Genomic DNA, 22,904 nt, shown 5'->3' on the forward strand with positions numbered 1-22,904 from the left:
TGGGTGGTGAACCATTCTTGATACACACGGGAAAAAGTTGAGTGTTAAAAACCCAGCAGCGTTTATTTTTTGCAGTTCTTGACACACTCAAACCGATGCGTCTGGCACCTATTAACATACCACATTCAAAGGCACTTAAATCTTCTATCTTGCCCATTCACCCTCTGAATGGCACACATATACAATCCATGTCTCAATTGTCTCAAGGCTTAAAAATCCTTCTTTAACCTGTCTCCTCTCCTTCATCTACACTGATTGAAGTGGATTCAACAAGTGACATCCATAAGGAATCATAGCTTTCACTTGGTCAGTCTATGTCATGGAAAGAGCAGCTGTTCCTAATGTTTTGTACACTGAGTATATATGTTTTTTTTAAACGGTTATGACAGTTATTTTACTTCATCCATAACCATCGGTTACACGGTTATACGGTAATCGTGCCAGCCCTAGTTGTATCTTCTGATTCAGAATCAGAAAACGTTATTACATATTGGTCATACATCACTTTAGAAATTACATTTAATCTGGTTTGGAATTTCTGGCTTACTTGCATTGAACATCTTTACATGCCTGGCTGTCTGCCTGCCTGCCTGCCTGCTTACCCTGCCTGTCTGTCTGGCCATCCCTGAGGGTCCTGGTGTTTCAGAGGGGAACTCCCATTAGACCCATTTAGTGTTGTTAAACACAATCAGTGTTAACAGGCACAGGCCATGCATCTCTCAGGTGAGAGCCTCATTCAATTGTGAGCATCCCAAGGAGAGTACACCTGCTAATTACTGAACCACAAAACAGACAGACAGACAGACAGACAGACAGACAGACAGACAGACAGACAGACCGACCGACACCATACTGTAGTAGCTACCATGACTGATGTGATGTTCCACTAGGAAGTTATTGGCCCAAGTTTCAAGTTTTATTAATCGTATGTACGGAATACGTGTGGCATACATTGTCCAATGAAATACTTACTTGCAGGTTCCTTCTCAACAATGCAACAGCAATAAGAAATAGCAAAAGATAAGAATAGGAACATGAAGCAAATGGCTCAGTAGAATATAATAAACATTTTAGCGTAAGTATAACACAGGAAGGCACAATTTATAATCCAGTATTTTCACATATTTACCCATTCCTCCATTCACTGACTGTGGGCCTATTATATCCTGCCTCATCTTAGAGTTCTTCCTTTTGAAATTCAAAAACGTCAACCTATATCAAGTTAGCAGCCAGTTTGACTAATATTCATAGTTTCAACAGTTGAAAACTTTGAGATGGAGATAATCCTTTGGGACATGAACTCTGAATAAGACAACAGTATCCGATTTGTTCAAACCAGACTGTCCTAGCCCACGGAGCTAAAGACACAAATCTACAGGTTTCAGTCAAAGTTACTCATCGAGTGAGTGTGGTTCATTGGACCACCTCTTTTACTGCAGTCTCCAGAGGGTGGCTACCTGACGTGCACCGTCAGAGAAAAACCCCCGAAACATGCCAACATGACAGGGATAGTGTGTGATTTCTTTAAATCGAAAAATACTTACCGATGTAAACTCAAAATCCTTCTGATTTACTAGGTTTAGGATGTATTCGATTCGGAACTGGTGTGCTGGGTTGGCTAACTGGACTGGGGGTGTGAGTGTATTCATGGCTGTCACTATAGTCTGAAATGAAGGAAAAATAGAAAGACATTGCTTAAAAAATATAAAAAATACTGAGAAAAACATAAATATTATTTTCAAAATCGATACATCAAAACATTTGAAGGATTTCCTCTATTGGGCTACTAGTACTGACTACTCATATAAGATGGAGGAAAACAACAGAAAACAGTACCAATTACTTACCTCAATAGCTTCCTTTATATTATTTTTTATGTCTTGAATTTTCTGTTTTTTCTCCCTGAGAAGCATGAAAATTACAAAGTCAGTGACCAAATAGAATCAAAACCAACATAAAGGTGTAGTAACACACTGAAAAGCAGAATGGCAGATTGGCAATCTTTACTCATGGCTGAAGTCTGCAAACCCTAAAAAAGGGGCCCAACCACACAGATTTCATATCCATCAAAAATTGAGCCAACGGTTTTGCTTTGGGGCTCAAGCGTTGATGGATGACGGAGAGACAACGTAATTTGGATAGATAGACAGATACATAGCGCATTCTTCGTGCATTTCATCAGTCTCTGTGTAGCTGGGTTGTAAGAATTTAGGAGTTGCCGCGAGCAAGTAAGAGTAGTGTACTGTATGACTGAGAGGAGACTCCACCACATTCCTCACACGATTACCCCGAAAACAACCGAAAAAAAAAAAAAAAAACTGCCATACCAATCTCTTCTCCTCTATCTGCTCCTCCATTCTTATCCCCTCTCCCTATTATTCTGTCACTCCCCACCTCCATCTCCTTCTGTCCTCCTCATCCTGCTCTCCAGCACCTAGCACTGACTGGCACTGCCTGCCCCCCTTTCAGTAGGTAGGAACAACATTCTGGTCTGAAGGGCAAGCAGAGGCAACAACCCTGAACCGAAGCAAGTATTTATCAATAGGCTACACCGGGGTGCACGGCTGTGGAACACTAAACACACAACATCTGTCCTGAATTGACCATCAAGACAATCTGTATAAAGGTCCCTGCTATGGACTGACTGACTGATCTGTGTGTGAACAAATGTGTGTCTGCAAGTGTGTCGGTGTGTGATGTTTACCTACTACAGTACATGTTTTGAAATTGCGCTTTGTATTAGGTGATCTGTATTATATGATATGCATTTAATGTGTGAGCAGTGGTGCGTGTATATACACGAGACAAATTTCTCCCTTGGACAATGAAGTTGATCTGATCTTATTTAGCCATATGTGGAAGCCAATAGGGCTGTGAATTCCCAGGTGCCTCACGATGTTATCACTATTCTTAGGTGCCGATACAATGTATCGGGATTCTATATGTGTTGCGATTAGATACTGTGATTGTATTGCGATTTGATATTCCAAACATATTGCTCATCATATGCCTGCCGCAGAGGGACAAGAGAGAGCCGTGAGAACAAGTTTTGATCAGTCGTGAAAATAAAAGTGCTGGGGAAAAAATGGCTCCCTATTTAAAAAGAAGATGGAGAACAAGCTATGAAGGACAAATACTGGAGTTTTGGTGCAGGTACAGGTAACACGCAAAAATAATACTGCGATAGTCAAAACGATACGACATATTGTCAAAAATAATATAAATAATATACATTTTTTCCATCATCAGTAAGAGCCAAGGCCTTTTGACGTATATATGTGTTTCCTCTGGAAAAAATTGTTGCAGTAGTGGAAGAAAAAGAAAATGTAGTAGAAAGGACTGAGAAACTCACTTCTGGTGACTTTTTAAAAGGACATTCTACTCCAAAATTAATGAAAATAAAATGATGCTGACATCATCTAAAATATAATTTCCACCTCCAGAAATGAGCCCAATAACATACTGGTAAAATGATTTGTTTAAATGATTCTAACATATTGGACCATGCATATAGACTATGCATGGTCCATACTTTAAGGTATGCTATTAGCAATAAGCATTATCAACTAGGGTTGGGCAATATTACGATAGTATTGGATATCGAAGATGATTCAAAATCGATTAATGGAATTCAAAATGGATTAAATCGATACACCAATACCCCATAAGGACAAAGTGAAAACATGTTTTTAGAAAATGACATACAGAAATATTACTTACATAAGTATTCACACCCCTGTGTCAATACATGTTAGAATCACCTTTGGAAGTGATTACTGCCCTTAGTCTTTCTGGGTAAGTCTCTAAGAGCTTTGTACACCTGGATTGAACAATAATTGCACATTATTATTTTTTTAATTCTTCAAGCTCTGTCAAGTTGGTTGTTGACCATTGCTACACAGCCATTTTCATGTCTTGCCATAGATTTTCAAGCCGATGTAAGTCAAAATTGTAACTAGGCCACTTAGGAACATTCAATGTCGTCTTGGTAAGCACATATTTGGTTATTTTCCTGCTGAAAGGTGAACTTGTCTCCCAGTGTCTGTTGCACACTGCTTTTCCTCTAAGATTTTGCCTATGTTTAGCTCTATTCTGTTTCTTTTTATCAACAAAAAAAATCCCTAGTCCTTGCCGATGACAAGCATACCCATAACATGATGCAGCCACCACCATGCTTGAAAATATGAAGACTGGTACTCAGTGATGTATTATGTTGGATTTTCCTCAAACATAAAGTGAATTTCTTTGCCATATTTTTTGCAGTATTACTTAAGTGCCTTGTTGCAATAAGGATGCATGATTTGGAATATTTGTATTCTGTACAGTCTTCCTTCTTTTCACTGTCATTTAGGTTGTTATTGTGGAGTAATTACAATGTTGAGCCATCCTCAGTTTTCTCCTATCACTGCCATTAAACTCTGTAACTGTTTTGAAGTCACCATTGGCCTTATGGTGAACTCCCTGAGCGGTTTTCTTCCTCTCTGGCAACTGAGTTAGGAAGGCCCCCTGTATCTTTGTAGTGACTGGGTGTATTGATACACCATCCAAAGTGTAATTTATAACTTCACCATGCTGAAATGGATATTCAATGTCTGTTTTTTTTTACTTTTCTTTTAACTCCCAATAGGTGGCCTTCTTTGCAAGGCATTAGAAAACCTCCCTGGTCTTTGTGGTTGAATCTGTGTTTGAAACTCACTGCTCGACTGAGGGACCTTACAGATACAGTAATTGTATGTGTGTTGTACAGAGATGAGGTAGTCATTCAAAAATCAAACCCTATTACTGCACACAGAGTGAGTCCATGCAACTTATTTTTACTCCTGCACTTATTTAGGCTTGCCATAACAAAGGGGTTGAATATTTATTGACTCAAGACATTTCAAGTTTAATTTTTTAAATTAAATTTGTAAAAATTCAATTTTGACATGATGGGGTATTGTATGTAGGCCAGTGACATAAAATCGCAATTTAATCCATTTTCAATTCAGGTTGTAACAAAACAAAATGTGGAAAAAGTCAAGAGGTGTTAATACATTCTGAAGGCGCTGTTTTTCAACTTGACTGGAACCCCGCATTAAAGCACTGACCAGGCAGCCCACAGCAGGGCCTATTCCTTTGCTATAGCCTGCATAACCTATTTCACCTAAACAATAAACAGAATGCAAGAGAACAATGTAGACAAAGCTAAGATTTTCACCAAAGCGGCGCAAAATGTCCTGCCAGATAATATATTGGTCTTCCCTCTCTCTCAATGCCGGATGATCTGGGCCATATAGCCGAAGCCTTTTGAATTTTTTAGAGGGGACACTCCGGTGTGTAATTATTTTAAAAGACTAATTTTGTATTTTCTCTCCATTTGATAAGAATATGACTCGAGTTTTTATACATGCTGGCTTTCTCCCGCCGCCTCTCGCAGTGCTACTTCATGATCAAAAAATGGATTTATCTAACAGAGTTCTCAGAAAGTAAAGTTGTTTTTGAATAACCTAAAAACATGATAGGCCTAAGGTAATAATGAGAGAAGTAGAACAAAGAATCGCAAGATAGAAAAATGGAACGAGTAGTTTGAACAAGCCTTACAGTTGAGCAAAGCTTAGTCTATTATAAGAGGAATGATGCATGCGTCCCTCCTCCTTGCTGTTGAGAACCAAACGGACAAAAGCCAAATCCTACTCATTAAAATAGCCTATCAAAAGCATTAAGACAAGTTAAAGTTATGAATAGTATTTTCCAAATAGGCTACTCTAGTAAAGTGTGTAACTGGAACAATTCTGAAAGTCAGAGTCTATATTCGAGTCTCTATCACAGCAAAGCTTAAGAGAGAAACGATGTGTAGAGTAGGCCTATTGCCATAGCCTATTATTAGCAATGCATAGAAGCCTAGGCTTAATAACAATCATTGAATAATTATCCAGTTCTGGGGACAGCAGAGTAGCCTGCTCTGCAGCCGGGTCCTGGATGATTTACAACCCATCACACGACGCACAGCCAACGAGGCCGTCTTGCGCGTAGGCACACACAGACATACATGTCTTTCGTGACACATCTCCAATCGGCTACTAAAAAAGGAAAGGGAAAGGGGGATACCTACTCAGTTGTACAACTGAGTGCATTCAACTGAAATGTGTCTTTCGCATTTAACCCAACCCCTCTGAATCAGAGAAGTGCTGAGGGCTGCCTTAATCGACATCAGGGATAGGCTACTAAAAAAGATTTGGCTCCAAAATAGAATGATTCCTCTCGTCCTTCCCATAGCATGTGAGCTCATGCTAGTGGTCCTTTTTAGCTGTCTTTATTTTAATTGTATTCTTTTTTTTGGGGGGGGGGGGGGGGGGGGGGGGGGGGGACAATAGGGTGCGATACCATTGTATATCACAATGTTTTATGGGTACTTAATCACGATAGGACAAAGGTTGACATCGCCCAACCCTAAGCCCAACTGATAGCAGTATAGTGACTATAAATAAATAGGCTGGAACATTGGGTTGCTTATCTGCATTTACCTTATTGAGCTAATCATTAGCTAGATACCAAATGTGATCTTTTAACTAGTTAGCATTGTATTGATGAATTTTATGTAGCAAAAAACGTGCATAAACACAGTGAATATAATATTAGGGTAACTTGGGGTAAACACCACCTAGGGTTGCACTACCCGTCCCCTGCCTGTATTTCTCACAGAAACCACCTCATGTCACCATTTTTTCATTTTTTTCATGTTCCATATTTTTGCAGCGGAAACACCGTTGATTATTATAGTTCTGGAATGATCAGAATCATTTTGTACATGAGCAGTGAGAATCCACAGAAATGAAGCCTGCATGAACTCATATTGTTGGGGAAAACAAAAGCCTGAGGCAAATTACAGTTTTTCTTAGGTTTTCAGTGTCTAAAGTTCAGTTTCTCTTAAGGTTCTACAGTATTGATGTCGGCGTACTATAGCACATGCTATAGTGACTATGAAAAGAAATGAGTGAAACCAAAAACTTCATAATTTGCTATAAAAGACGCAATAGCACGAACGGAGCAGGAGTAAGCTATGCATGTGATTTCAAACTATTCAAAAACAACTTCAAGGACCTGTTGTATTTTTTGGAGCTCACCAACCACTTGTTGTTTATAAACGGTTTATAAAATTGGCAATTCTTAGAGCAATAAACGTTGTAAATATGATCAATTACCTCAAGCAGAGTTTCACCTGTAGGTATAACTAACACCTAGTCTCTCTGGCGACAAACAATCATATAGTTTCTGGGATGTGACGCAATTGTGGGTTTGGGTTATCTTTGTATGCATTTCTTTGATTGCTTTTGTACCTGTAAACCCGAAATAAAAAGTTAGTCACAAAACAAAATGCATTTGTAGCCCGGAGCGAATAATCAACCTGAGAATCCTAGGACATTGGTTACCAATTTAGAGTTCAAATCTGTGTAATATAACTGGAGTAAGACCCCTATGGCTTTCAAGTGGCTCCGACTAAATAATATGTGCTTGACACGGTTCTGCAAAGATTTATGAAATTGGGAAAAACAATACTTACTCTGCATTGAAGCCATTCACATGCAATATTCGCATCTGTTTGACTATCGTGCTCTTCCCAGATTCACCAGCACCTGCAAACAGAGAAAAGAGGAAGATGGAGGTTTAAAAAACACCTCACTTGACAGTGGTCTCTTTAGGGCAATATCAATTCTATTGAGGTAAATTCTAGGCATGTAAATCACACATCACTTCAGTCTCCAACCATGTTACAACCTACAACTAAGGGCCCAGAGTTGTTCCAGGCCAGACCACATGGTCAGGAGAAACTCCTGGCCCTAGTTATGACTGTCCACTAACCACGGGGCATGGAATGCTGGGAATATTCTGGGATATTCGGAACAGTCATTCGCCACCCATAATGGAACAGAGAGAACAAACGCTGCTCCTTCGTGCTAACAACATGCTACTTGCTAAATGAAAGGAAAACAGACCACATCCTAACTTCGGCCTGAGCCCCTTTTTACAGATTTTGTGGGTCTTAAATACCTAGGTCCCTATTACTGTGCAGCAACAAATAAAAGTGCATTTGAATAAGTATGCAGCTTTGAAATTGTATTTTTGTTTCATACGGGGAACATTGTTTTGTTGAGTTCATGTATCCAAAAGTTAATTCTTGCAGCGCATGAATAATGTTGTTTTTGATGGGTTTAAAAAAAAAATGTTGTTCCTAGTCATTGTCACTTCAGACAGGAATCAATGCTTGGAGGAATCAAAGTTTGCATTGTTATTGTTATTAGGCCTAATGATTCCATTTTTTATGTATGCCAATGATGATGAGGGCCCTACCAAATCAACCCAATTAAAGAATTTTTTTTTAGTTTGGAGGTCATATTTTGGTATTACATGATTGATCAAGTTTTCTAGAGTTAGAGAAAACACTAACCATCTGTCTATGTGAAAGAACACAGCATTGTAGCTGTCACTTCCAAACATTATAACCCACACAATAGTTATACTGTACTTGCGTAATAGGAACAACTCCATTACTATACAATTATAAAGCAATTACTGTGTACTGTAACATGATAATACAATGTGTTACTTGAGTATTTACAGTGTTTTTACATAGGTAGGAGCAACTTGATGCAATGCGTCACCCTAGGCCTTGTGTCAACTAAGTCAGTCCTGGTATTCACAACAATTACGATTAAAAGCAATTCAAGGAGAATGTAGTGTGTGATGATGAAAACGGCACAATCCTGATGCCTATTATTTATAGGCTAATCTCTTCGGGAAATCAGTCCTAGAGACACACATTGCTAGGCCGACACCACAAGCAATAATTCCCCTAGTCGGGTAGAATCGCATGCAACAATTCTGCTCTGGAAAAATAAACACTGTTGCAAATAGGGGTGCAATGGTGTTGTTGGCTTTTCGTGTCCAGCTGTGCAGAGTGCTTAAAATGACAGGACACAAGTGTTGACAGTGGTAGGCCTGTTCCAAGAACAGAAACTCCTATTGAAAATGTCAGCACAACCAAAGGTAAAACCCATTACAATAAAACAAATGTAATGGTCTTTGTGCAATGGCCTACCTAGGAGGAACATAGGCCTACATAAAAAAAAAAAAAATCAAATTAAGAAATTGGTCATTTACAATGTCAGACGTTTACCACCCTCAAATGCCACAATAACTAAGGCTGGGAACAATTTACCAATAACTTAAACATGTCAGAAACATACCTAATAGTAGGAGCCGGTGAGTTGCTCGGTATATCTGTTTGTCTTTTTGAAGCTGTTTCTCTATCTTTTTGTTTGCTTCCCTCTGTGCTTTCTCCTCATTATGTTGGTCTTCGGTCTTACTATTGCCCAGACAACCCATCTTCCCAAAAACCCAATAAAAAGGTTCGGGGAAGGGGGGGATTAATAATAATACAAAAATTCTAGATTCCTAAATTGGCCCAGGAGAAAAGCACCTTGCTCAAAATGGGTGACATTTATATTGCCAGTTGCAGAATAAAACCACTGTAACCTGTAGATGATCAAGGCCTCCACAGACGCAGCCTATATCACATATTAATGTTAATTATCTATAGGCTACAATAGATCATTCAGGGAGAACGGAGTGGTGGTGCTAATGAAGATACCCGGACCGCCCTCTCAGACGGTTGATTCCTATAAGGTTTTCACTGTCAATCCACAATGAAGACATCAATATTAATTTCAACGTGAATATGATTCTTCAGCGCTACAATGTACATAAATGGTCTCTCGAGTCGGGATTCCCACGACGTCTTGCAGTGGAGCTGAAATCCACACTGAATTCTAGCAAATGTCTCCTCTTGAACCCATCATCGGTTTCACTGGTAGAATTCTGACTACTGACATTCAAAACATTTGCTGTTCCATCAAAGCGTATTTCCCTTTTTATTTTGCAATCCGTCCTCAACCCCAGCGAGACGGGCCGAGCAGACAGGAGGATAAAAAAATTACTAAATTAATATTTCCACTAAAATTACGGTATGTGGATCATTACGCCAACCCTTCCTTCTTCATCCGAATGTATTTTAAATCCAGGACAAAACGTAACCGTGTCAACTATATCCTGTTTTAGTCAATGATATTAATTTATTTTCCCTCCTCGTCACAGATGTTGGTTGCTTTTGGGGTTTGTCCAGATCAAAAAGGCCTTTCTCTCGGTCTTTTTCTTTGCCGCTGTAAATTGTATTTCTCCTCACATCGGTAAGCTTTTCTGGGCAAACAATGACTCCAATAGGGCTTCTTTTATGCAATAAATACAATTTCCCCGATTCAGGTATATTTATGAAAATCCTCCGTTATGTTCCCGTTTCTCGCGGGTAGAGCATGCTGTCAGTCTAAGCTTTATAGCCCTTTTGAATTCGTATGGTAGATGGGCTGGCTGGCCATATGTGTATAATATGAACATACTGCAATATATAGCCTAATCATTTATAGAACGATGACAGTTCTTTTTTTTAATGTAAAGGCCAGATCTGCTCTTGAATAAATGTGAATAGATTCGTTTCTTTTAAGTATTTTGTAGTATTTTTTTTCCATTTTCTCTGAGAATTGTACATTGAGATATATCGCGTTGAAGAGATGGGGTGGGGCAAACAGCTCTCACTGAACCCTGGGAACGACCAGAGTGTAATCACATGATTGCCCAAAACGTCATGAAGTTGCGATTCCGAAGAGAAAAAGGCGCCCTCTGAAGAAATGATCATCCATACCCTGGTTTTAATGTCTATGGACCATACCAAGCAAGTAGGCTACTGTAGCACAACAGATACATTGTAATCATTATAAAATTGATACAATGTATAAATAAATACTTGCTGGATCTTTCTATTCACTCTAGACGTATTTATTCCCTCTCTAAACATCTGAATATTTTGGTGGCTATGGAATTATGATAGACCTATCATAAAAATGATTTGAAAATACAAAAGGATTTGTAAAGAGTTATTTTAACTTTTAACTTAAAGAGTGGTTTATACATCTGTAATAAACAGTTATAAAACTGGTTGAAACGTCACTACTCTGCAAGCACCAAATACATGCACAATCTCAACCAGTGTTACAAATGTTTATTCAATTATTATAAACCAGCTATAAATGAATAATAACCTACTTATAAACACCTTTATAAATAATGCATGTATATCTTGATATAAATTAATTTATGGATTAATATGTAGATGAGTGATAAACACAAATTAAACACATTGCATTTCTAGCCAGATATAGGCTTACTAATTTATTGCTTCACTGGGTTTTGCAATTTTCCCAATATGTGAAATATTATCAGCCCGGCCCTCATACCAGTCTTCCTTAACATGCTTGCAAAAATGTGGATTTCCTACTGCATTTAACAACAGATGTATCTACACTTGACTGTATGAGTAGGCCTATGTGGTGTAAAGACGGAGTCTGTTTCTGAATCACAATATAAAAGTCTATGCAAGTCCTCTAACATGAAGGCCTAATCTAACAATTACTTGGTCTTCGGTGAATTGATTTATGCCCAATTATAATTTGCGTAAACTATTGTCATGTGTGTTGTCAACAATGATGGCAGACTAATATTAGAGCTCAAATTCTTCCGCAAGTGTTTCTGACATCTTTTTTTTTTTTTAACTGGGCACTCCTGCTAATATGGTCAGATGACTATCCCACTGTTTTGAGATTAAATAAAAACATATAGGCCTATATATTTCCTTTAAAATCTCTTAAGGATCCAACGCTTTTTTCAATTTGTGCCTAAAATGACATCCTCAAATCTAACTGCCTATAGCTCAGGACCTGAAGCAAGGATATGCATATCCTTGATAACATTTGAAAGGAAACACGTTGAAGTTGGTGGACATGTGAAATGAATGTAGGAGAATATAACACATTAGATCTGGTAAAAATAATACAAAGAAAAAACATGCATTATACCGATCCCGTAGAGGTTAGCCGTGTCATCATATAGACTGGTATATTTCCTTTAACCATCCCATCCTCATCTCTATTTCACAGGGCTGGCCCTAGCTTTTTAGGGGCCCTAAGCCAGATTTGGTTTGGGGCCCCCCCACCTCGCAGGTAAAACATTTTAGTGGTCCCTGTCTTGACGGTGAAAAAAAAATACAGTTTCAAAGTAAATTTACTGGAATTTGATGCATTTTGCCACGGGGCAAAGAGAAGATGTTGTGGTTTTAAAGCACATTTTCTACAATTCTACACATTTTGCGGCCGGGGTCCCTAAGCGACTGCTTATGTCGCTTATGCTCTGCTATTTCACGAAGGTGAAATTTGGGAAATATTGTTACACAAGCTAGGTTTCCATCCAATTGGCGACAAATTTTCATGCAAATATTCTCAAATCCACATAAAGAAAATATGCAAATGAGTGCACCCAAAATGTACTTTTTTGCTTAAGTTTTCATCTCCTGAATAAAAAATTGAGAGTTCAAAATGTTTCCATCACATTTTCAACTCTACCAATAGTTTTGTCACAAAAACTGTTTTGTTAAATAGCAAATGTGCTTACTCTGGTCTTGGCACATGCACTCCAGCCAACAGCTCACAGATACAGTCCCGGGAGGCTAGTCTACATGATGAGATTATTCTAGATAGGAGCGAGAATATTTGTATTTGTCAAACGGCAGTCAAGCATCGATCATCATGTCACCAGAATAAGACCCTTGATATTTATTGGAAAGGAGAATCAAGCTCATCACTGTGCACTTTCACCACCCTGTGAAGTTCATCATAACTTATTTCATCTTTACAGTAACAAATTGCTGTAAATTCACAGCAATACTTTTACAGTAAGCTACTGTAACTCTATATTACAATACAGTACTGTAAAGAGCAATGCATCATGGGGTCTCAATGGCAAATTACAGCATTTTTACAGTAAAGTATTTTTTGCTGTATATTTACAGCAGCATACTGTGAATTATGGTGCATTGTGGGGAGATGTGGGCAGAGAAAGAATCTCTGGCTCATTAACATATTTAGAGGTGTGCCTTGAAGAGGCTATATTTGTTGCACCCATCAGTGAGAATTCCCGTGCTGTTTGGAATTCCTGTGTGCCTTCCTTGATCCCCCTGTTCCTCTAATGGAATTTTCCCTTATAATAAGGGGCAATTGATGTATTGTGTACAAATTATTTGTGTTCATGGTGATAGTTTGGAGCCAGATACCTGCCAAAAGGTTGAACGTACAGTACCAGTCAAAAGTTGGGTTTTTCTATATTTTTACTATTTTCTACATTGCATAATAATAGTGAAGACATCAAAACGATGAAATAACACATATGGAATAATGTAGTGACCAAAAAAGTGTTAAACAAATCCAAATATATTTTAGATTCTTTAAAGTAGCCACCCTTTGCCTTGATGAGAGCTTTGCACACTCTTGGCATTCTCTCAACCAGCTTCACCTGGAATGTTTTTCCAACAGTCTTTAAATCAAATCAAATGTATTGGTCACGTATACATTTTTAGAAGATGTTATTGCAGGTATAGCGAAATGCTTGTGTTCCAAGCTCCAACAGTGCAGTAGTATCTAACAATTCACAAAAATACACAAATCTAAAAGTAAAGAATGGAATTAAGAAATATATAAATATTAGGATGATCAATGTTCGAGTGGCATTGACTAAATACAGTAGAATTAAATACAGTATATACATATGAAATAAGTAAAGCAGTATGTAAACATTATTAAAGTGACTAGTGTTCCATTATTAAAGTGGCCAGTGATTCCATGTCTATGTATATAGGGCAGTAGCCTCTAAGGTGCAGGGTTGAGTAGCCGGATGGTAGCCGGCTAGTGATGGCTATTTAACAGTCTGATGGCATTAAGATTGAAAAACAGCTTCTATCTCTCTGTCCCAGCTTTGATGCACCTGTACTGACCTCGCCTTCTGGATGATAGCGGGGTGAACAGGCCGTGGCTCGGGTGGTTGATGTCCTTGATGATCTTTTTGGCCGTCCTGTGACATCAGGTGCTGTAGGTGTCCTGGAGGGCAGGCAGTGTGCCCCCTGGTAATGCGTTGGGCAGACCTTACCACCCTCTGGAGAGCCCTGCAGTTGCGGGCGGTGCAGTTGCCGTACCAGGCGGTGATAACGCCCGTTAGAATGCTCTCAATTGTGCATCTGTAAAAGTTTCTGAGGGTATTAGGGGCCAAGCCAGATTTCTTCAGCCTCCTGAGGTTGAAGAGCCGCTGTTGCGCCTTCTTCACCCCACTGTCTGTGTGGGTGGACCAATTCAGATTGTCAGTGATGTGTACGCCGAGGAACATGAAGCTTTCCACCTCCTCCACTGGGGTCCTGTCAATGTGGATAGGGGTGTGCTCCCTCTGCTGTTTCCTGAAGTTCACGATCATCTCCTTTGTTTTGTTGACGTTGAGGGAAAGGTTATTTTCCTGGCACTACTCCACCAGGGCCCTCACCTCCTTCCTGTAGGCTGTCTCGTCATTGTTGGTAATCAGGCCTACTACTGTTGTGTCATCTGCAAACGTAATGATTGAGTTGGAGGAGGGCGTGGCCACGCAGTAATGGGTAAACAGTGAGTACAGGAGGGGGCTGAGCATGCACCCTTGTGGGCCCCCTGTGTTGAGGATCAGTGAAGTGGATGTGTTGTTTCCTACCTTCACCACCTGGGGGCGGCCCGTCAGGAAGTCCAGGACCCAGTTGCATGGGCAGGGTTCAGACCCAGGGCCCCGAGCTTAATGATGAGCTTGGAGGCTACTATGGTGTTGAAGGCTGAGCTATAGTCAATGAACAGCAATCTGACGAAAGTATTCCTCAAGGTGATTTGATCCGTAACTAGCCTCAAAGAACTTCATGATGACAGAAGTGAGTGCTACGGGGCGATAGTAATTTAGTTCAGTTACCTTTGTTTCTTGGGTACAGGAACAATGGTGGACATCTTGAAGCAAGTGTGGACAGCGCAATGGGATAGGGAGAGATTTAATATGTCCGTAAACACTCCAGCCAGCTGGTCTGTGCATGTTCGGAGGACGTGGCTAGGGATGCCGTCTGGGCCGGCAGCCTTGCGTCGGCCACGGAAAATGAGAGCCCACAGTCCTTGAGAGTGGGCCACATTGGTGGCACTGTGTTATCCTCAAAGCGGGCGAGGAAGGTGTTTAGCTTGTCTGGGAGCAAGACGTCGGTGTCTGCGACGTGGCTGTTTTTTCCCTTTCCCTTTGTAATCTATGATTGTCTGTAGACCCTGCCACATACATCTCATGTCTGAGGTGTTGAAATGCGACTCCATTTTGTCTCTGTACTGATGTTTTGCCTGTTTGTATGGTTAAATACGGTGGTTCGCACTTTCAGTTGTACACAAATGCTGCCATCTATCCACGGTTTCTGGTTTGGTTAGATTTTAAAAGTCACCGTGGGAACATCATCCCCAAAACAGTTCCTGATGAACTCGGTCACTGTGTCTGTGTAAGCGTCAATGTTATTCTCAGAGGCTACCCGGATCATATCCCAGTCCGCGTGATGAAAAACAATCTTCAAACCAACGTTGAATAGCCATGATCTGTTTTCCCTAATCTAGTGTTTTCCCTAAACTACAGTCAATGTGTTGATAGAACTTCGGTAGCGTTTTCCTAAAATTTGCCTTGTTAAAATTCCCAGCTACAATAAATGCGGCCTCAGGATGTGGTTTCCAGTTTGCATAAAGTCCAGTGTAGTTCCTTGAGGGCTGTCATGGTATCGGCTTGAGGGGGAATATACACAGCTGTGACAATGACCGAAGAGAATTCTCTTGGGAGGTAATATGGTCGGCATTTGATTATGAGGTATTCTAGGTCGGATGAACAAAAGGAGTTGAGTTTCTGTATGTTAATACAATCACACCATGAGTAGTTAATCATGAAGCATCTTGAAAGAGTTCCCACATATGCTGAGCACTTGTTGGCTGCTTTTCCTTCACTTTGCGGTCCAACTAATTCCAAACCATCTCACTTGGGTTGAGGTCGGGTGCTTGTGGAGGCCATGTCATCTGATGCAGCACTCCATCACTCTCCTTCTTGGTCAAATAGCCCTTACACAGCCTGGAGGTGTGTTGGGTCATTGTCCTGTTGAAAAACAAATGATAGTCCCGCTAAACCCAAACCAGATGGGATGGCGTATCGCTGCAGAATGCTGTGGTAGAAATGCTGGTTAAGTGTGCCTTGAATTCTAAATAAATCACTGACAGTGTCACCATTAAAGCACCCACACACCATCACACCTCCTCCATGCCTGACGGTGGGAACCACACATGCAGAGATCATTTGTTCACCTACTCTGCGTCTCACAAAGACACAGCGTTTGGAACCAAAAATCTCAAATTTGGACTCATCAGACCAAACGACAGTCTAATGAACAAATGATTCCATATGTGTTATTTCATAGTTTTGATGTCTTTACTATTAATCTACAATGTAGAAAATTGTAAAAAATAAAATAAAAGAATAAAAAACTTGGAATGAGTAGGTGTGTCCAAACTTTTGACTGGTACTGTACGTATCGTTAGGATCGTAAGAAAATCATGAGTAAATTATTAGGATCGTAAGAAAAGCCATGAGTGAAACATGAAATGTAAACGTTAAATAGATCTGTAAACTATGTTATGACTATGAATTAACATTTCCACGTTAAATTCTTACTTCACGTCTTCCTTTACTCATTTACAGATCTTTTTTATGCATCCAAACCTTTGTCAGTAATGTGGCATCTGCAAAGGACATGAACTGAACTTAGCTATTCGAAGTTGGCTAGTCAATCAAGCAACTCTAGCCCAGACATTAGAATTGCTTTGCAGCGTCCGGTTTAATTTCCAAAGTAAAAGTCTAGAGCTTGTTTTAGAAGTGCATTCAATAATGACGTTATACCAGTAGATGACATAGTATAGGCTTGGGCCTTCAGCAAATGACGTGTGAGAATGATAAAGACACAGAAGAGCCTTGTCTAGAATAACCACCTGAGCTGCAAAATAGAAAGTAAATATGATTTACGCTAGGCCTATTCCGCTATCTAAATATGCCATGCTGTTGTGTGTTATTTAATGGCCATATAATTGCAGAATTTATTTTATAGCTGCGTGGGGCTATTGTGGTGATCATGTAACCTAATGAATCACACTTTTTCCAGTATTTGGGAGCACAGACTGTAGGCCTTATATTAGGCATTTTGACTGTTGTATTAGTGAATTCCACTATGTACGTGGGCTTGTATTGCCATTTGCATTGCATAACCCCATCACGCAGAAGCTACAGCCATATCAATAAATGAGACAAAACAAAATATTGATTAAGTCTTGGCTATAACCTGTCCTGAGGGAAATAGAAAAGGGGTCCCAAATAGTCAAGACTATCTATAGTCTATGTTTATTGCCAGATCTGTTTTCCCTATCAGCCACTGCACATGCTTCAACTATTTTGTTTAAAATGTATTTAGAGGCCTGTGAGCTAGGGATTTTTTTAAGGGGAGCCCTATAATAAAAACAATTATAAAACACAAATAGAGTTCTAAAATTATTCCACAAGACACCAGTACCCAAAATGATAGCCTACAAGTTGAAGGCCTATTTTTTATTTGGATAGGCCAAAATTAAAAAACATTCAATTATTAAAGTGATAGTCCAAAGAACTTTGGAGAATTTACATAATTTTGAATACACACATGGATTTCAATGAACAAATGGATACGACTGTTCTATTCTCTTTGATTTAGTTCCTATTGCAACTCAGACAAATGACTGAATGGATGACATACTAACTGACTGAACTGAATGAAGGATGAATTAAATGTTCAAATTTGTTGGAATGACGAGTTGCATGCATCATGCATGCTCTGCACTTTATTTGGCTGGTAGGCAGATAGTCCTACATTAGGGTATAATGACTTTATGACTACATGCCTCCAGAAGGACATCTTCTGAGGCTGAGGGGTGCTTTTCTGAAGGCGCATGGTGCTGTGAGATCACAAGCCCTCCAATTTATTGTAAAGTTATTGTAAAGAGTAGGCATAATCTTATGCCAGACATAGCCTACGTTTAACCTCTCCCTTGATCATTTCAGATTGAATGATGAAATAAATAACAAAATATTCTATAAAAAAAATATTTTGAGTGGCAAAGACCCCAGTGGTCATTCATAATTCATATTCACCAAACATCTAGTATTATTCTGTTTCATTATTCCTGGTAGATACAACTGGTTATGATTCATTATTCCTGGTAGATACAACTGGTCATGATTGCAGAGCTCAGAGAATGGGATGGTTCAATATTGAATTAGTCATATTTTGATAAGGTGCATGCATGGCGACGTCCACGTCACCCAGAGATATGCCCATGCTGTGCGGACTGAAACGCCACTGTTGCAGGCATAATACAGCTAGTGCTATGTAGACTTGCTCTGGCAAACAAATCCATTACATTAGCTTCCTAAATGTTAAGTAAACTCAACTGAGGAGTAATAGAAAATGGAGACTTAACTTGAAAACGTGCAGGATACCTCTTTCCAGTTTCCCTGACTTCCGTTTTTATTTTATACTGTGTTATGCATGTTCGGGTAGCACTCCTCACAGGCCATTTGGTGTACTTTTTTGTTTGTTGGTGAGATGAAACTGCCAAAACTCTGAAAGGAATTATTGTACGTCAGAATTGCAACACAAGATTTGTTCAAGCCTTAAATGTTAGTCTGTAATCGTAACATGGTGTTTGTATGTTCACAGATGCCATTTCACATTTACATTCATGTTGTTTCACACATGGCTTTTCTTACGACCCTAACAATTTACGTATGGATTTTTTTACGATCCTAACAATACGTACGTTCAATCTTTTGGCAGGTATCTGGCTCCATATAATAGTCACAACAATAAGAAAATTACTAAGCCCTTGAACATGTACACAATTATTTTGCAGCAGAACTTATAGAATAGTCAAATAGGATGAACTGAGTGTGAAAGTGGTACAATAATATTTTTTAAATGGATGACATTTTTTTTCAGTAGCCTAGATTCAAATGCAATGCCCAACTCCTGCCAGTACAGGGCAGAATATAGCTACAATCATACTGGATTTGAGTCCCCCCCCCAAAAAAAAATAATCTGTCTAAAAATAAAGATGAAAATGTGGAACTGATAACATCAAAAGTGTTCTGTTACTAAATAGGTCACTGGACCTATAAAATGGACGATACTTATTATAGTACAGCGCCTTCAGAAAGTATTCACACCCCTTTACTTTTTCCACATTTTGTTGTGTTACAGCCTGAATTTAAAATTGACACAATTTCAATTTTGTGTCACTGATCTAAACACAATACCCCATAATGTCAAAGTGGAATTTTGTTTGTAGACATTTTTTTAAATAACTATAACATGAGTAAAAATGTGCTTAACAAATCGCATAATAAGTTGCATAGACTCATGTGTATAATATTCGTGGTTAACATGATTTTTCAATGACTACCCCATTTCTGTACCCCATACATACAATTATCTGTAAGGTCCCCTCAATCAAGTAGTGAATTTCAAACACAGATTTAACCACAAAGACCAGGGAGGTTTTCAAATGGCTCGCACAGAAGGGCACCGATTGGTAGTTGTGTAATAACAAAACAAGCAGACACTGAATAACCCTTTCAGCATGGTGAAGTTATTAATTACACATTGGATGGTGTATCATTACACCAAGTCACTACAAAGATACAGGCATCCTTCCTAACTCAGTTGCCGGAGAGGAAGGAAACTGTTCAGGGATATGACCATGAGGCAAATGGTGATTTTAAAACAGTTACAGAGTTTAATGGTTGTAATATGAGAAAACTGAGGATGGATCAACAACATTTACATTACATTTAAGTCATTTAGCAGACGCTCTTATCCAGAGCGACTTACAAGTACATACATTCATACTTTTTTTTGTACTGGCCCCCCGTGGGAATCGAACCCACAACCCTGGCGTTGCAAGCGCCATGCTCTACCAACTGAGCCACACGGGGCAAACAACATTGCAGTTACTTCACAATAATAACCTAAATTACAGACTGAAAAGAATGAAGCCTGTACAGAATCAAAATATTCCAAAACATGCATTATGTTTGCAACAAGGCACTTAAGTAATAATGCAACAAAAAAAGGCAAAGAAATTAACTTTTTGTCCTGAATACAAAGCGTTATGTTTGGGGCAAATCCAACACAACACATCACTGAGGACCATTCTTCATATTTCCAAGCATGGTGGTGGCTGCATCATGTTATGGGTATGCTTGTCATCAGCAAGGACTATGGAGTTTCTTAGGATAAAAATAAACAGAATACAGCTATAAGCACAGGCCTTAATCCTAGAGGAAAACCTGGTTCAGTCTGCTTTCCAACAGACACTGGGAGACAAATTCACCTTTCAGCAGAACAATAACCTAAAACACAAGGCCAAATGTACACTGAAGTTGTTTACCAAGACGACATTGAATGTTCCTGAGTGGCCTAGTTACAGTTTTGACTGAAAACGGCTTGAAATCTATGGCAAGACTTGGCTGTCAAGCAATGAGCAACAATCAACTTGACAGAGCTTTAAGAATTAAAAAAATTATAAAATGTGCAAATATTGTACGATCCAGGTGTGCAAAGCTTTTAGAAAGTTACCAAGAAAGCCTCACGGCTGTAATACTCGCCAAAGGTGCTTCTACAAAGTATTGACTCAGGGGTGTGAATAGTTATGTAAATTAGTTATTTCTGTATTATATTTTTCTATAAATTAGCAACATTTTCTAAAAACATGTTTTCACTGTCATTATGAGGTATTATTGTGTGTAGATCTATTAATGTAAAAATCTATGAATCAATTTTGAATTCAGGCTGTAACGCAACAAAATGTGGAAGAAGTCAAGGGGTATGAATACTTTCTGAAGGCACTGTAATTATGATGTGTTACATGAGGACTGATTTAAACGTAACACATAATTGTAATTTAGTTCTAACAACTCTTATACAAAGTGAAAGCTCCAGAACAGTCCTAATAATCATCCTACTCCTATTTTGTTTTCTACAAATTAGCATTTTTTCCACACAATCATACCTGTACTTTTTAAAAAACACATTTCAAACTCCAAACAGAGGTCCCCTAAGGACACATAAGAGAGGCTTAGCTAACAGGATGGAGAATATCACGAGTACAATGAAGAGAATGCAATGAATAACCTATAACTAACTCACACCTGGCTGGATTACTAGAGCATCGTTCACAAGCATACTTATCATCTTGTTCTGCTCGTGTCCAGTCTGTTTTTAAACCTACAGCCCGCATGACTAGTGTATTTTGGTCACAGAGCCCACACAGTTCTTCCATTTGTTTTTGCAAACTGCCCTCCTTTCCTTGTGTAACTTAGAAAAAAGGTGCAGCTTCTATAAAGGCAACAGAGCTAAGGACCTCCTTGTGATACCGTTTATAACTAGGCTATATCAAGGGCTTACTTTGCAAACACTCTTTCAATTTAAGGGTTTACATTTTTTAACCTGTTCTCCTTCACTCGATCAAAGCAAAATAACCCCTTCCCCAGGAAAAAACTGAAGTGGAGATGAAAAAACGGGCTTCTCCTGGAGGGGAAAAACACAATACTTACATAAGCAGTTATAAGAAGCCATAAGCAGTGATTACTTGTTCTTATGGATTCTTATGGATATAGCCAAATACAGTGTGGAGGTCTGCACAGTGAATTAGGTTAACTTACCCAATAGCAGAACCCTTGCCTCCATGTCATGGAAAATGTTTTGTTAGTTTGTGCGTGTGTGTGTGTGTGTGTGTGTGTGTGTGTGTGTGTGTGTGTGGGTCAAAATTGATGTGGTTTTGTTCTCGTTGCTGAAATAGCAAGCATTTGAGAATCAGCCTGTTCTCATTTACCCTCAAGGCAGCATGTCTTTTTTTAAATTCATCCACCAAATAAACTATAGGCTACAATAAGTAATGTGTTTGTAATAACAAGTGACGAATAGGGCTGTAGATGTCACTTTCTAATACACACTGTCCCTCAAAATAATGTGTTGTTTGGACATCAATAACGTCACCCACAGTGGTGTGTAGAATAGGCAACTTGTTAAATAAAGGTTAAATAAAATGTATCAATGTAGACAGTCAGTTTGATATCCAAGGGAATTAAAAAGTAGTTGTCTTGATATATAGGTCAAATAACATATAGACTAGGCCTACCTTGATATTACATTACAGAGGACCCCCCTCCCTCCCCACTGAAACAGAACTAGCTTATGCAGTCATAGTTGATAGGTTACTTGTCCTGTTGGCAAATGATCACCAAGCTGAGACCCTTATGGATATATGGCCAAATATAGCCTGCAGTGCAGAGGACAACGCTGTAAATTAGGTTAACTTACCCAATAGCAGAAGCCTATGGGTCTGCTTGTATTCTCTCTTCTCTGCTTTCAGGCTCTTATCTATGTTCCGACTTCTCTTTATCTCTGCTTTGATCCGTGCTTTTTCCTCCACTCTGCGTTGATCCCGAAGCTCCAGGTCGGAACAATTGTCCTGCTGCCCAGGCTCGCCATCTAGCCCAGCATTAGCACCCGCTCGCCCGCTGTAGGTTATCGATGAGTGGGGTCCTATAATCCTAGATCTAAAACTATGACACATCCCCATAACGAGCTGCCACGTTTATAATTCAATTAGCTAACATTGACCGTGCGTGGAAACCCCATAATTATGATGACAGTCTCGCTGTTTATTGTCACATCCCGTTAGCGGACATGGGGTCCATGCAATGACCAAGGTGTCCACTTCTCGCACTTCAAGGTTTTTTTCTGAAAACGTAAAAGCCACTCACAGTAGGCCCAGCTGACGAATATGAATCGGACCGGCACACAGTTCCGGTGCTCCTATTGTGATGTATAGCTT

The 22,904-nt window shown here is 39.3% G+C and overlaps 1 protein-coding gene across 2 annotated transcripts in view; it reads right to left on the reverse strand.

Moving 5' to 3' along the window:
* Positions 1–22,692, reverse strand: part of LOC120065672 (guanine nucleotide-binding protein G(s) subunit alpha-like) — a 44,880-nt gene extending 22,188 nt beyond the window's left edge. Inside the window, exons 1-4 of one of the 2 annotated variants that reach the window (XM_039016739.1) lie at positions 22,388–22,692; positions 7,541–7,613; positions 1,848–1,902; positions 1,545–1,664 (exon numbers count right to left, since the gene is read on the reverse strand). In XM_039016739.1, coding sequence (XP_038872667.1) covers positions 1,545–1,664; positions 1,848–1,902; positions 7,541–7,613; positions 22,388–22,649 — 510 coding nt within the window. In that variant the 5' untranslated portion in view covers positions 22,650–22,692. Of the gene's footprint in view, positions 1–1,544; positions 1,665–1,847; positions 1,903–7,540; positions 7,614–9,224; positions 10,357–22,387 lie in introns of those variants that run through there. The other variant, XM_039016740.1, reaches the window with a different exon arrangement.
* Between the last annotated feature and the right edge of the window lie 212 nt (positions 22,693–22,904).

Source organism: Salvelinus namaycush, chromosome 20 (assembly GCF_016432855.1).
Source record: "Salvelinus namaycush isolate Seneca chromosome 20, SaNama_1.0, whole genome shotgun sequence".
NCBI lineage: Eukaryota > Metazoa > Chordata > Actinopteri > Salmoniformes > Salmonidae > Salvelinus > Salvelinus namaycush.